Source organism: Tubulanus polymorphus, chromosome 5 (genome assembly GCF_964204645.1).
Source record: "Tubulanus polymorphus chromosome 5, tnTubPoly1.2, whole genome shotgun sequence".
In the NCBI taxonomy this organism is placed as follows: Eukaryota; Metazoa; Nemertea; class Palaeonemertea; order Tubulaniformes; family Tubulanidae; genus Tubulanus; species Tubulanus polymorphus.
In genome coordinates this window covers 18,672,980-18,685,892 of record NC_134029.1, presented here as the reverse complement: position 1 = coordinate 18,685,892, position 12,913 = coordinate 18,672,980, and the positions used below count along the sequence as shown (strand labels likewise).

Below are 12,913 nucleotides of genomic sequence, written 5' to 3'. Positions count from 1 at the left end.
TGTACATGAATAACATTTAAATTGACAGATTATTCAATATAAAAGTATATATTTACAACATTATTTCAATATTCATATTTGTGTGAGTTAGATTTTAAACATTAAAAGTGTTAGTAAAGTGTGATTGAAATAATACATGATATAAATCATTGAACTTCTAAAATCAATTTAGTAGAAAAATATGTATAATAAATGGAACCAGAACAACCACAAATTATCAATATTACCAATAAGGGTAAAAAAATATTTTAAAGCGTAAGGTTTCAGCGAACTCTAACTCTTTTTGAATTTTAACCTATTTTAATAAAAATTTGATATATAAATGTGCACAAGATTAATTAAAGTTCCCGCGAAAGACATGAGTAATATGAAATACTTGTTATTTCAATTCTAATTAATCCTGTTTCAATTGATTTTTCAAATGATTCTCCTCTCTTGATAGCAATTTATGTAACTCATTAAATTTGAACCGAAATTTATATTTACACCAGGAGATTTGAATTGACATGCTGTTTTATTATAGATCTTTATTTCATCATCCTTATGTAATGCTGAAACACAACCATTGGAGAATTCTTTTAGAACTTTATATTTTCTATTTTCGAACATTGATTTTATTTCATCTGAATTAAATGATCCTTTAAAATCTTGTGTCACATCTACATCTAATATATTGTAATTTTTTTCATTTAATAATTTTTCAATATTATCCATTTTCTGTATTAATTCATTTAAATTTTGATTGCATAATGAAATTTTAAATACAGCAATATAATCTGTTAATTTTAATTCTTGATTAATTCTACTTAATATATATGATTTTGAATTATCATCATGAATTGTTAAAAAACGTGTAACTTTTATAGCTAAGTTATCCAATATAATATCTCCTTGATTAAAACATTCTATAATTTCATAATGTGTTATCTTTCTCTGATTAACGTTTAGAAAAGTTGTTCTATTTTCTTTTATAATTTCTTTTTCTAACATGATTTTATATAGCATTATATTATCGCAAAATATATCTGATGTTTCAATTAATTCATTATTTTCAGATTTATAATACCTATTTATATTTACTCCTGAAATATCTGCTAAATTATTGTTAACAGTTAAATAATATAATATTGAATTTATATATTTATTACTCATGTCTTTCGCGGGAACTTTAATTAATCTTGTGCACATTTATATATCAAATTTTTATTAAAATAGGTAAAAATTCAAAAAGAGTTAGAGTTCGCTGAAACCTTACGCTTTAAAATATTTTTTTTACCCTTATTGGTAATATTGATAATTTGTGGTTGTTCTGGTTCCATTTATTATACATATTTTTTTACTATATTGATTTTAGAAGTTCAATGATTTATATCATGTATTATTTCAATCACACTTTACTAACACTTTTAATGTTTAAAATCTAACTCACACAAATATGAATATTGAAATAATGTTGTAAATATATACTTTTATATTGAATAATCTGTCAATTTAAATGTTATTCATGTACATGATTATTTTAAGAGTAATAGGGGTAATGGGCTTTCAGGTTAAAGGTTGAATGGTCGAGCTCATTAAAAAACAAAACATTAAAAGTAATTTAAAACTATAATATATTTTCATAACCGTGTGTATTTCAGTTGAATAATAGAATAATTATCATTATTAAAATATATTTGATTATATGAATTTGTGTATTGTAAATAAATCAATTGGTCGCGGAGCGGAGCGGTAGCGAAGTGGAGCGACCAATTGATTTAATACAATATGCTTTTTAAATTTAAATTATTGATATCTTAGAATAAATATTTAGTTATAATATAAAATACACACGGTTATGAAAATATATTATAGTTTTAAATTACTTTTAATGTTTTGTTTTTTAATGAGCTCGACCGTTCGACCTTTGGCTTGAAAGCCCATTACCCCTATTACTGATATTCTAGTCAAAAGAAAGATTGTCCTCGTTCACTGCAACTACACAATCGTTTAAAGCATATTACGGCTTTACGCGAAATGCTGATAAGCATGAATGCTCCTTTGTTTACGATGTATATATATATATATAAACCCGTTGCATTCACGACATTCCCTGGGTGACATCGGCTTGAGAAACATATGGTATGTGATATCATGGAAATTACTGAATATGGACATAGAATCAGTAATGGATCTTTCGAATATTCAATTCATGTTCGTTAAGTTGAACTATTCCTCTCAAAGTTGAACATTATTTCTCGATTCGACAAAGTTACTAACATTGTTCGTCCTTCTTATTTCAGAAAATGACTGCGTTGGTGAGAAGCTGTTTATTGCTCTTCGTAGTAGCGCACATCAGCGCGCAGGGATGCAAAGAATATAGAAGCGTTTGTTCTTTGGGTGACAAGTGTTGTGGAGATGGAGTGACGTGCCGAAAACCGTTCATGAATTCGAAGGATGCAAGCAAATTCTGTCTGCCGTCAAAATGCCGCGTTAGATACGAATCGTGTGAATCTAATGATCAGTGTTGCGCAGCAGACGATCGCCCTGGAATGGTAGCTACATGCAAGGTAAGAGGCAGTGGCGCCGTGTGTAAGCTGTCAAAGGCAAAGGAGTGCAGCGCGATTGATAAACCGTGTACCACAGATTCGGAATGTTGTCCTAACGACGGTAAGGCAACAATTTGCGTCATCGGGGATGGAAAAAGCGGCACCTGTCGACGTCGACCGGATTGCAAACGTATTTTTTCGAAATGCAGTGACAATTCGGACTGTTGTAGCGACCGCAGTGGCAATTCCGCGGTGTGCAAGGGATTGTTGGGACGGAAGCGTTGTCGACTAGACTGCGTTAACATTAATTGTTCAAGCGATTCCGACTGTTGTAAGCGTCTGGGAATGGACGTTCAGTGCTTGCCGTATGGCAATAGTACCAATGGCAAATCAAGAAAGGCTTGCTATCCGAAGAAGAAAGGCGAGAAAGGCGATAGCGTTGGACCTATATAGGCAGAATTGGTGATTCGGTTTATGCACAACAGATTTATACATCTATTCTTGATGTTGTTTGTGTTTCCATTACCAGCGACTATGATTTGTATTGAGATCGTTAATGCTTTGATTTCTAATTTGTAGTATGATAGCAAAAATAAAGTGTTAGTTGGACCAGCAGCTTTTATTTCTGTATAGTCATTTCTTTAAAAAGGCACCTCCTCCATCAATGAAAAGAATATATTGTATTGCATTCTAATAATGGTAATCTTAAGTCTATTATCCATTCAAATGACCGCCGATTGCACTGGCATTTTTTGAAGATAATTTCTCTAGACTGCCCGATGGACTTTTCAATGAATATTGACTGCGGTTGTTCGCATTATACACGCAAAGTAATCAGAAACGCTTCCATGATCAAAACAAGTAATAATATCACATCCCAAACCACCACCGTTTATATCCACAACCTAAAAATTAGGATATTCATGCAAATTAAAGATAACAACACTGTCATTATAAGCATTACGGGACACAATCAATCACTTATCCTGATCATGAGTAGCCAAAACAACGTAGTAATTGAGGTCAACTAATTTCCGCAAACAGTTAGCAAAGCGATCACTGAATCGCTTGTCTGTTTAATAAATGTGAAGATGGCATTGTCACAGAAACTCATATTCTTTTCCGTTTTCTGCTATTTTGGGCGTTCCGTTCTAGGTAGGTGATTCGTTATCAATCGTTGTCAGCATTTTCCTGCATAAATGTTTTTGTTTTCAACGAGGGACGATTTTCAGAATTTGTTTTTGTAGGCGACGAATGCCACGCATCGGTCGAAAACTGCCTTTCAACAAACGGGGTACTTGTCACTTCTCTAAAAACGAATACAGCATATAAGAAAGAATACTTATGGCGATTCCACAGTAAAGCCCATAGTGAAATCTGAAACAAATTCAGCATCGGTTGAACAAGCGGATATCATAATATTTATAACACATAGAGCATCGATCGACCAAAATGGCATTTTGATTTCAAGTGTCAAATGAAAAAAAATTTCATTCATCATCATGTAAATCTTCATTCATAATTGTTCAATTACAGATGCTTTGCAATGGCAAAGGTAACTGCATATGTGGAAAATGTTTGTGTCATCGTAACAGCTATTACATGGGATCTACTTGCGAAGACTGTCCGGTATGTACATTAACTGAAAAAGGAGGTTTGTAAAAATGTTTTAGATTGATAACTTATAGAAATTAGTTATCAACGAAACTTCAGGAGTACTATCAGTAAAAACTCTCTCGTCGTTCCAATTTTCCAAGGTACCTTTTGGTGTCGTCTACGTACGCGGAAAAGCAATAACTTTGTATTAGTTTATTTGAGCCAGACAATAATTGTGTCGTCATTAGCCAAGAAGTTGGAATGGTCCGAATTGGGTGACGTCCATTGACTAAGGGGGAATATGCTCTGTGCAAATTGAATCGATTTGTTCTATACCTTTTATAGATGCTAGGTATGGCCACGTAGTCTGGTGGCCCCTCAAAAGCTGATTATTGTCCCTTTAAGTTATCTTTTAGTGAAAAACCTTTAGTCAAATGACCCAGACGGTGGTCAGTCAGACATGTTTAGAGGATTTGCTTCAACGAAAACCCTCACTACATTGTGATTGAAAGATTGGACGATCGAAAAGACTTTAAGCAGAAAGATCGAAAGTAGTTTAACATGGTTTCACAATCCAGGGGTTATTGAAATAGTCTATTAAATTGCGATGTATATCAGTTAAATGAATATACATAAAATATGTACCCTTTTGATTCCTTTATTTCAAGACATGTCCGGGTCAGTGTGCACGTCTCAGAAATTGCGTAGAATGTATGATTTGGGGATCAGCGAGATACAACGCAGAAGATTGTCGTTCTAATTGCCGCCATTTAAGAATGCTTCCAGTCGACAACTTACCAGGTAGCGCTAATTGGACCTCTGTTCTCAGTCATAGGAGTGATCTTCATAATTTCAATAAATTCAGACAGTTCATCTCCTCACCGATGGGACATGATGTTTTAAATCAAGCCGTAGCCTACATATACCGTCAGGGGGAATACGCTTCCCGCGCTTACTCGGCCTGGTGTTTCGGTACTCAATTGAATAAGCGGCGTATCCTCGAAATATTTAAACATGAGAACGCTTAGTGCCCTACTTAAATCTACGGTCACATGAACATTTTTTTTCAGGTCGAAATTTCGACTTTGAAACTCGGAATTTTGACTTTGAAACTCGAAATCTCAACTTTTAATCTTGAAATTTCGACTTTTTACTTTTTAACACATGTGCGCACAGTATGTTGTTATATTCACGCTATGGCACGAGATCAGTTTTATCTTTCTCTCTTCAAGCTAAGTTTAAATAATGCCGAAATACGATACTGCCTTAGCAAGCACGATAACGTCATTCTAAGTGACCGAATATTCGTCGAATGCGTGTAAAGTTTCGAGATTAAAAGTCGAAATCTCGAGTTTACAAAAAAATTGTCATGTGGCCGCAATGCTCTTCCGTAAAAATCCTCGTGTGGATTGCTACTAAAGATTTTTGTTGAACAGAGATGGCTACGCCATCATACATTGCGAATCTGATTCACGAAATCGCGTTTGCATAGAAATGTTTTGTAACAACTTCCACATGTTCAACATGCAAGGTTAGAAATATCATTTGGCGACTCAAAGGTGCATATTGGCATATCATATTATGTTTAATTATCATTTCACTCCAGAAAACGATCGCTCTCACAGATTATGCCAATACAGGGATGACAATAATTGCGTGTATCGTTTCGCGTACACGACAAGGAGCGTCAAAGATGTTCTTGTGGAGCGGCGCCTTCGTAAGTCTTACTATTTAAATCTACCCTAGTAAACCTTTAACAACGATGTTTATGAGCTCGGTTTGCGAGTTCATATTTCAGTGTTCATACGCAAGCTCATATATATTTCTTAGGCCTTCTCAATCGTATTTTTGTTTTGTTTGTAAATATCTTTAAACCATGCTTTCTTATGATAAATTGGAATTGAAAACATCAAACAGCACAGACACTTGTTAACATGATCCAAGACAGAACAATATTTTCCCCAAACGTACATACGGGAAATAATAATTTGTATTATATGGTACAGTCCAGCCTCGCATAATTGGGGACTAAATGATAATTCGGAAACCTACTTGTGCGTCAGTCACAATTCAGCCAAGGCTAACTTCGGTTAGCGAGTTAGTCGACTATAGTCGAACTAAGTGAAACCGAATGTCAGTTAGTCGGAACTATAGTCCGGAAATAGTTCGGAAATTAAGCGCATTCGGTTATTAGTTCCGACCACTAGTCAACTATAGGTACGAAACTCAAATTTGGGCCAAGAGTCGTAAACATCTGCGCGATATCATTGGTCAAATCATTGACTCTAAATCGCCAATTTCATCAATTACGACAGCCAACAGCATTTGGGCCCATACGTGTTCGCGGAAGTAATTCGACTCTATCCATAACTTAGTCTAATCGAACTACTATTTTTCTCGATTAAAAGTTGTATTCGAAGTGTATTTCAAGTAAAATCAGGTCGAGAATACCTCGAAAATCTTTTTCTAACAGTTTGCCGCCATGACGCCTCCGTAGTGGTGGCATATTCATAGAGGGAGTTTCAGACCCTCACCAAGGAAAGTTAAAAACATTTGCCGATAAGTGTTTTCTAGAACGGGATTCTAGAACGGGATTATTCACATCCCAGTTCACCACCTGGTGATGTCAATGAATAAGTCCACCAGATAAGGCTGATTGATAAGTTAAAAGATTGATAAGTCAAAATTACAAGTCTTCACATTCCACATTCATACAGTTTTTTTGAAATTTTGTTTTCATGAAAGAAAATGGAAGGGAAATTAAGGTTATGTTGTAGTGAAATCACAATACAATCTAGTTTATGAAGATATAACCCATTGAAGATACATTATTCCATGTTGTGACGATAAATAGAGAATCCCGTTCGAAAAGCTTCACTATAGCTAAGGATTTATTGATTCGACGTTTCATCTTCAAGATCATCATCATCAAGATAGTCATCTTCATCTTGGTCATCTTCAAGATAGTCATCTTCATTCCCGACGATGACTATTAGATTATAGTCGAAACGTCGAATCAATATATCGTTAGCCATAGTGAATTTTTTCGGCATCATCTTTCACCATATCAGTGTGGGATTTTCTATCTATGATGAAGATATACAGTATAGAAAACAATGAATACAAAATACTGATTGCTGTATTAAATAATACTCGCTTTTGTGATTAGGAACAAGTGTAGAAGGTATTTGAAATGCTATTTTAAGCTTTGGATGTTTTGGATTTTTTTAGATTGCCCACGGCCATCTGGATAAGATACGGACACTATGCTTCGGCAAAAAATTCGTCTACTCGTCAAAAGTCAACTCTTTTATGAAAGGACGTTGATTGAGTTTTTCTGTTGCTCTCAGTCGCAGGAAACCACGTTTCCACTCTGGATTATCATCATTTTTATTATTATCAATATCATTACTTGTAATTTCTGCAATGTCAGAATATTAACAAAGCATTCTTCTATTCAATACCGGATACCTGAACGTAGACACGAAAAAAACCCATTTGGTAATGATTGGAAGACCTCGAATTGAAGTTTCTCAGCAGTATCTCTGCAAAATGTGACTTCCTTCGAATCTGGCCATTAAGATCACACTTTTGATAAGAATATTCAGATATCATCAATAACCTTCAAATTCATATCGAATTATGATACGCTGTAAGGCAAGCCATGTATGTATCTATTCATACAGCATTCATTCCCTGTTCAATGACTGCTATCTACCTCTTTGTTAATCCTTGTTTATTTGTATAACATGTATTTTGCGTTTTGCTATAATGTCTGTATGGCGTGTCGTAAGACGCATATCACTTTTTTTTGTAAAATGTCATTCTTCATGAAATGAATATTGTATGTGAAAACATCAATAGTATGACATTGAATTTACTGAAGGTATATGACGCACCTTACTTAACTGTGTTTCCTTGGCATGTCATAAAGCATCGTTAGGGTTTTCTGCTGCATTGGAGGTTCCACTGTATTAAATGACTCGTGCATTCATAGCCTACATTGAATGTATTATGACACCCTGTACCTACACTAGGGTTCATCTACCTGTTAGTTAATTAGTAAAAGAAGGCCATCACGTTTAAAGTCAAAAGATTCTATTCCATTTATTGACCAGCTTAAGACAAAGCCAGGGCGGCGAAACAGTTATTGGTGAAAAGTTCAATGTGGAAGTTTGTGATCCAGAGAGCACTGCAAATCATACAGGTGAAACGAATTGAGTAATGTTTTGTGTAAATCTCGCTAAATGTTGTAAAACCATAAAAGAGACAATAAAGATAGATATGAATATTGCAACTCTATAGTTGACCGGTCGAGTAAATAAAGCTACCCATGCGTGGCTGCCGCTACTATTCTAGTCTTAGCAGAATACAACATAAGTTAGTCTCAGGACGGGGCTTATACAGTAGTAACATTTTAGAGAAGTAACATTTTAGAAACAAATTCATATATATCAGCAGAACAGAAAGCGAGGAGGATAATGGTGGAAAGAAGAAAGAACTGTTCTACCGATTTCGCGAATATAATTCGAGCAGTGACGGTCAGGGCTGTTCTTGCGTCGGCCGCGTTAGTTAGTATATGGAGGGTGACGGATATTTACCAGTCCGGCTGGCTTTTTACGCTATTACTTCTACCGTTAGCGATCGAAGGCGTTATACGCGTCGTCAAATACAAAGGAGTAGAGAGTAAATGGTAAAAAAAAAACGTTTGTATGATACTGATGTATACTTATAGCCAAACTAGCTTCAATCACTATAACTAATGAACTTACACTTGGCAAATTGAAAGGACTCGAAAATAGAGATGACTTACGAGATGATTTATGACTTAAGTGATGATTTATCAGATAAAGACCTTAGCACGTTTGACTATACCATTATCAGCATTTATATCGATAATGTTTGTTTCTTTTCTAGGTTCTGCTATTGCTTTCTGTTCTTTCTCATACCAAATGTCACTTGCATCTGGATTCTGCAAATACATTACGATCACAGTTCGGCGAAAAAAGAAAACAAGAATATCCAAACGGCAATCCGTGAAGTCAGTGATAAGGTAGGCCTATAGTTTGGAAATGTTCCGAGTTGTTTGACTGTTGACTTGTTCCAGTCCAAGTCACCGTCGTTCCATCGACCACTCATCTAAATCACAACTGACATTTAGTAAATTGGATTTAAAAAACCAATTCGGACCAAACAGAAATGTGCAACTTGGATTATCGATGATGCGGAATCTAAGTTTCTCAGTTCCACCCTCGCTTACCAGGGTTGGCGTTGGATGATCAAACCCTAGCCAGCGGCGATGCTCCTATTCTTCAGCCGCAATCACATAGAAACAATTTGGCCCCGGTAAAATCGACCCAGATCAGGCCCGAGTCAAATTTAGCCAGTGCCAAATTACACCACTCAATACAATGTTTGAACAAAGCAAAGTGAGTCATTTACCGGAACCAGTTTCAAAAATTTTGACCACTGACCAAATTTGGCTCAGGTTCAGGCGTGATCCTATTGGCACCCGTGTGGATGGACTATCCCGGCTTTATGTGGTGCAGGCCAAATTTGGACCAAACACTTCCTGTTTTCGTGGCTTTAATCGACAAGAAATGACTTGAATTTCGATCGAAATTGAATCTACCTAAAAATATCTGAACGCGCTACGAAATGATGCATCTTTTCTGTTTAATTTATTACAGCTCGATTTAGAATTGCCGTTCGAGTTCACGACCGAAAAATGGATCATCACGATCGAACAATTCATGCTGATCATTCTGACGATCGCGCGTTTGGTATTGCCGAACAAATCTCTGTCGCATCGTCAGCTTTCCGACCTGCTGCTCGTGTATCTGGGAAGCGGCGCCGATATCGTCGAGTTCTACGAAACGCTCATGGAGCTCGACGCGAGGAAACATCGATACCACCTGACCTATACTCTATTGGGCGTCTGGACGTGGAGTTTAATGTTGTTCACGCTCGTTTTGACGGCGAACAAGAACAGAAATGCAAAGAAATACCCGATTCTGGCAGACGAACGATGGAGTATCATCGCGTCGTGTGTGTTCATCGACGGCCGTTCTTCGGCGTTCGAAACTACGTGATCTACGCGTTCAACGAAGTGGACAACTCGATCCTATTTTTCATGTTGAAAAACGGGCTGATTTTATTCTTCCAGTTGTATAAATTCGTCACGTATTTTTGCGAGCAACGACGTTCGCAACAACGCCTTACGTTTCAAACCGCCGTGAAATACGAAAATCAAAACGATAAAGTTGAGGACGTTGAAAATAAAGAGACAACCACCATTACGATCGGAGAAGTTGCAGTTAGAATTGATGTTGACGAAGTTAAAAACGATGAGACAAATACCGGTACAGCCGGAGAAGTTGGAGATAAGAATGACGAGACATCTAGCGTTACAGTTGGAGAAGAAGTCGAAGTTCAAATAGTTTAAATCTGTGAAGCCGTATTTTTCTAATCCTTTTAGCGCGACACGCGGCTTGGTTTTAGATCTTTTTAGATCATATGCATTTTTACATAAATATCGAGTATTTTAAACGACGATGATCGCAAAATATTTACATTTTTTAATACGAATTTTTCAGAGTTTCGATAAAATAAAGATTTTAACGGATTTGAAGTAAGAATTTTGCAGTTTTGTTTTTCATCGCTATATAATGCCTGACCATGAACATAATCTGCGATCACGCTGGTGCTCGATGGACCCATGCCTGTTTGACCATGGATTCTAAAACGAATCGTTTTGGAGTCCATGGTTTGACAAAGCTTAAATTTTGCCTGACCGGGCTAACATTCATAGGCTTGTGCCAAATTTTAGCACAGGTCATGTTCTGTAATATGTATGGAAATATTCGTAGATTAGCCGTGTTAATCTGGTTTGAAATAAGTAACGAGACGAGTAGTACTAAATAGGTTATGAGTGGCTTCACCCGATGAAGCTTCTATACATTAGGCCAAAAAAAAATTGATACCTTGTTTCTCCGCTCTGCTGAGCTTAAATGTTGACCCGGCCGGCCGCCTATCTACCCTATACATTACTTTTTTTTTAAATCGTGATCAATTTCACCATAACAGACCCGGCCGCTATAGAAATGAACTGTTTATAAATTTTATCATATTTTACAAAAATGACCCGGCCGCTGCGGAGAAACAAGGTATCATTTTTGTTTAGCCTTAGTAGCGAAAGCTCGTGCGTCAAATAAATAGTTAACCTTACTCGTCTCGTTACTTACTGTATATGTATGCCAACTGATCCTGGAAGTTACTCGCCTTACTTGTCAAAACATCATTTTGATAGCATTTTAGATCTTCGTGTGAATGTACAATCTAAAGCTAAACGCACATGATGCAGGGAGAAACGCATAGATACAGAAACAATCAAATGACACGTTTGATTCGGAAATATTGCACCCAGAACCATATTTCTCTCCATCAACTCCAGAGCTCGGCCCTATAGCCTGCAACAAGAAACAAGACACAGTCATAAGAGGCACATTCCTCCAGTCCACACACAGCGACGGGACAGTCTCGAGAGGCACACAGCCTCCTGACCACACACAGTGGACTACTCTTTGTGACCACATACAGAGGACGACCACCACACAACGGGCTATCTTTGACCATACCCTGGGCAACAGCCTCCAGACTGCACACAGAAAGACACACCATCATCAAGTTCTTAGATCACACAGAACTGGTAGCAAAGCCAAGCCGTGAACAACCACAACGCACTAGTACGTCCGGCAGCAAGAAAAACAAATTAAACCAAACTTTTCTTTCGTGTGTCCGCAGCGCTACGTAGTGAGAATAGAAATAGGATGCTTGCCGCATGGCAATAATAAATAAAAAGGGTAGGCATTTGGTAATTTTGTTTAATGTCACCGATTTAAAGTTTATCTTTGTCTCCATTAATATGATCGCTATGTTTGTAATTGGAATTGCGAAATTGTCTTTGAATTCACATTCGTTTTGTAATATAATAATTGCCAAGGATGAAACTTAATTTTCAGGACTACCTGAATGCATTCTTCTCCCTCGAAAAGTCTGAGCACAAGCATCTCCGCTTGCCAGGGGTCCGGTATTGCTCCCCGAACTCGCTTCCAGCAACTGTGATTGGTACGACCGGATTCTAGTCGGATAGTAACGACTCCAAAGGGGTTCGGGAATTAAACGGCTTTAGCTTAGTGAGTTCGAATCCCTCGACGGGTGAAGATGGAGCACAACTAACAAGTCGATAGTTTGCTTCGTTTTCTAACACCGTCCACAACCTTTCCTTTATTGGAAGTAAGTAGCCATCTGCATACTCGAGCGGCCAATCGCCTTATTTAGATAAATATATTTCAGCGAATCCGTATCAGTCCAAAGCAAATTAACATACGAGAAAATACTGAAGTCAAACATCTTTATTTCTTTTCTTTGTGTTAGACAAAAACTATATACTGCAAACTCAGAAAAGAAAAAACAATCAATTAGTCTACGTATGTACGGGATAATGAATTATTTTTGCTAATTAAAGTGAATATTGCCTAGGTTGTTACTTCCTTCGACTGGCCGTGCACATTGACAAACTACCCATCTTTTTGCTACCCATCAAATCATCGCATTGCTTCAACCGCGAAGCACATGTTTAAGGCCTCATGCAGACGTTCTGGCCATAATACTTCTCACAGATTAGGCTTTCACCATTTCCTTCCTTGCAACACTCCTGGTCGGATTGACATGGTTCATAGGTTCTTTTGCACTTTTCTACACGCTTGAACGCGCAAATCTTCATCTTT

At 36.8% G+C, this 12,913-nt stretch overlaps 2 protein-coding genes across 3 annotated transcripts; both read left to right on the top strand.

Annotated features, from left to right (window-relative positions):
• Nucleotides 1-2,091: 2,091 nt before the first annotated feature.
• On the top strand, nucleotides 2,092-8,401 carry LOC141905369 (integrin beta-PS-like). Of its 2 annotated transcripts, XM_074794213.1 has the most exons (7): nucleotides 2,092-2,121; nucleotides 2,283-3,683; nucleotides 3,776-3,822; nucleotides 4,065-4,157; nucleotides 4,793-4,925; nucleotides 5,731-5,841; nucleotides 7,356-8,401. In XM_074794213.1, exons 2-7 carry the CDS (start codon nucleotides 3,620-3,622, stop codon nucleotides 7,376-7,378), a joined length of 471 nt encoding a protein of 156 aa, XP_074650314.1. In that variant the 5' UTR covers nucleotides 2,092-2,121; nucleotides 2,283-3,619; the 3' UTR covers nucleotides 7,379-8,401. The 2 variants fall into 2 exon arrangements, with proteins under 2 accessions (XP_074650314.1, XP_074650312.1); XM_074794211.1 differs by lacking the exons at nucleotides 2,092-2,121; nucleotides 3,776-3,822; nucleotides 4,065-4,157; ... (1 more) ...; nucleotides 5,731-5,841; nucleotides 7,356-8,401 and adding an exon at nucleotides 2,132-2,193 and having other exon boundaries at nucleotides 2,283-3,143.
• Nucleotides 8,402-8,520: 119 nt separating this feature from the next.
• On the top strand, nucleotides 8,521-10,223 carry LOC141905988 (transmembrane protein 26-like). The gene is made up of 3 exons (XM_074795123.1): nucleotides 8,521-8,817; nucleotides 9,042-9,177; nucleotides 9,815-10,223. The coding sequence occupies exons 1-3, from the start codon at nucleotides 8,606-8,608 to the stop codon at nucleotides 10,214-10,216; spliced, it is 750 nt and encodes a 249-aa protein (XP_074651224.1). The 5' UTR covers nucleotides 8,521-8,605; the 3' UTR covers nucleotides 10,217-10,223.
• Nucleotides 10,224-12,913: the final 2,690 nt, after the last annotated feature.

What these genes read in the sequence shown, in the direction of transcription:
- LOC141905369 (XM_074794211.1), top strand. Translation starts at nt 2,134, where the DNA reads ATGGAAATTACTGAATATGGACATAGAATCAGTAATGGATCTTTCGAA. An exon ending in CTTTCGAATATTCAATTCAT is followed by an intron (nt 2,194 to 2,282) that starts GTTCGTTAAGTT and finishes TTCTTATTTCAG; the next exon opens with AAAATGACTGCGTTGGTGAG.
- LOC141905988 (XM_074795123.1), top strand. Translation starts at nt 8,606, where the DNA reads ATGGTGGAAAGAAGAAAGAACTGTTCTACCGATTTCGCGAATATAATT. An exon ending in AAAGGAGTAGAGAGTAAATG is followed by an intron (nt 8,818 to 9,041) that starts GTAAAAAAAAAA and finishes TTTCTTTTCTAG; the next exon opens with GTTCTGCTATTGCTTTCTGT. An exon ending in TCCGTGAAGTCAGTGATAAG is followed by an intron (nt 9,178 to 9,814) that starts GTAGGCCTATAG and finishes AATTTATTACAG; the next exon opens with CTCGATTTAGAATTGCCGTT.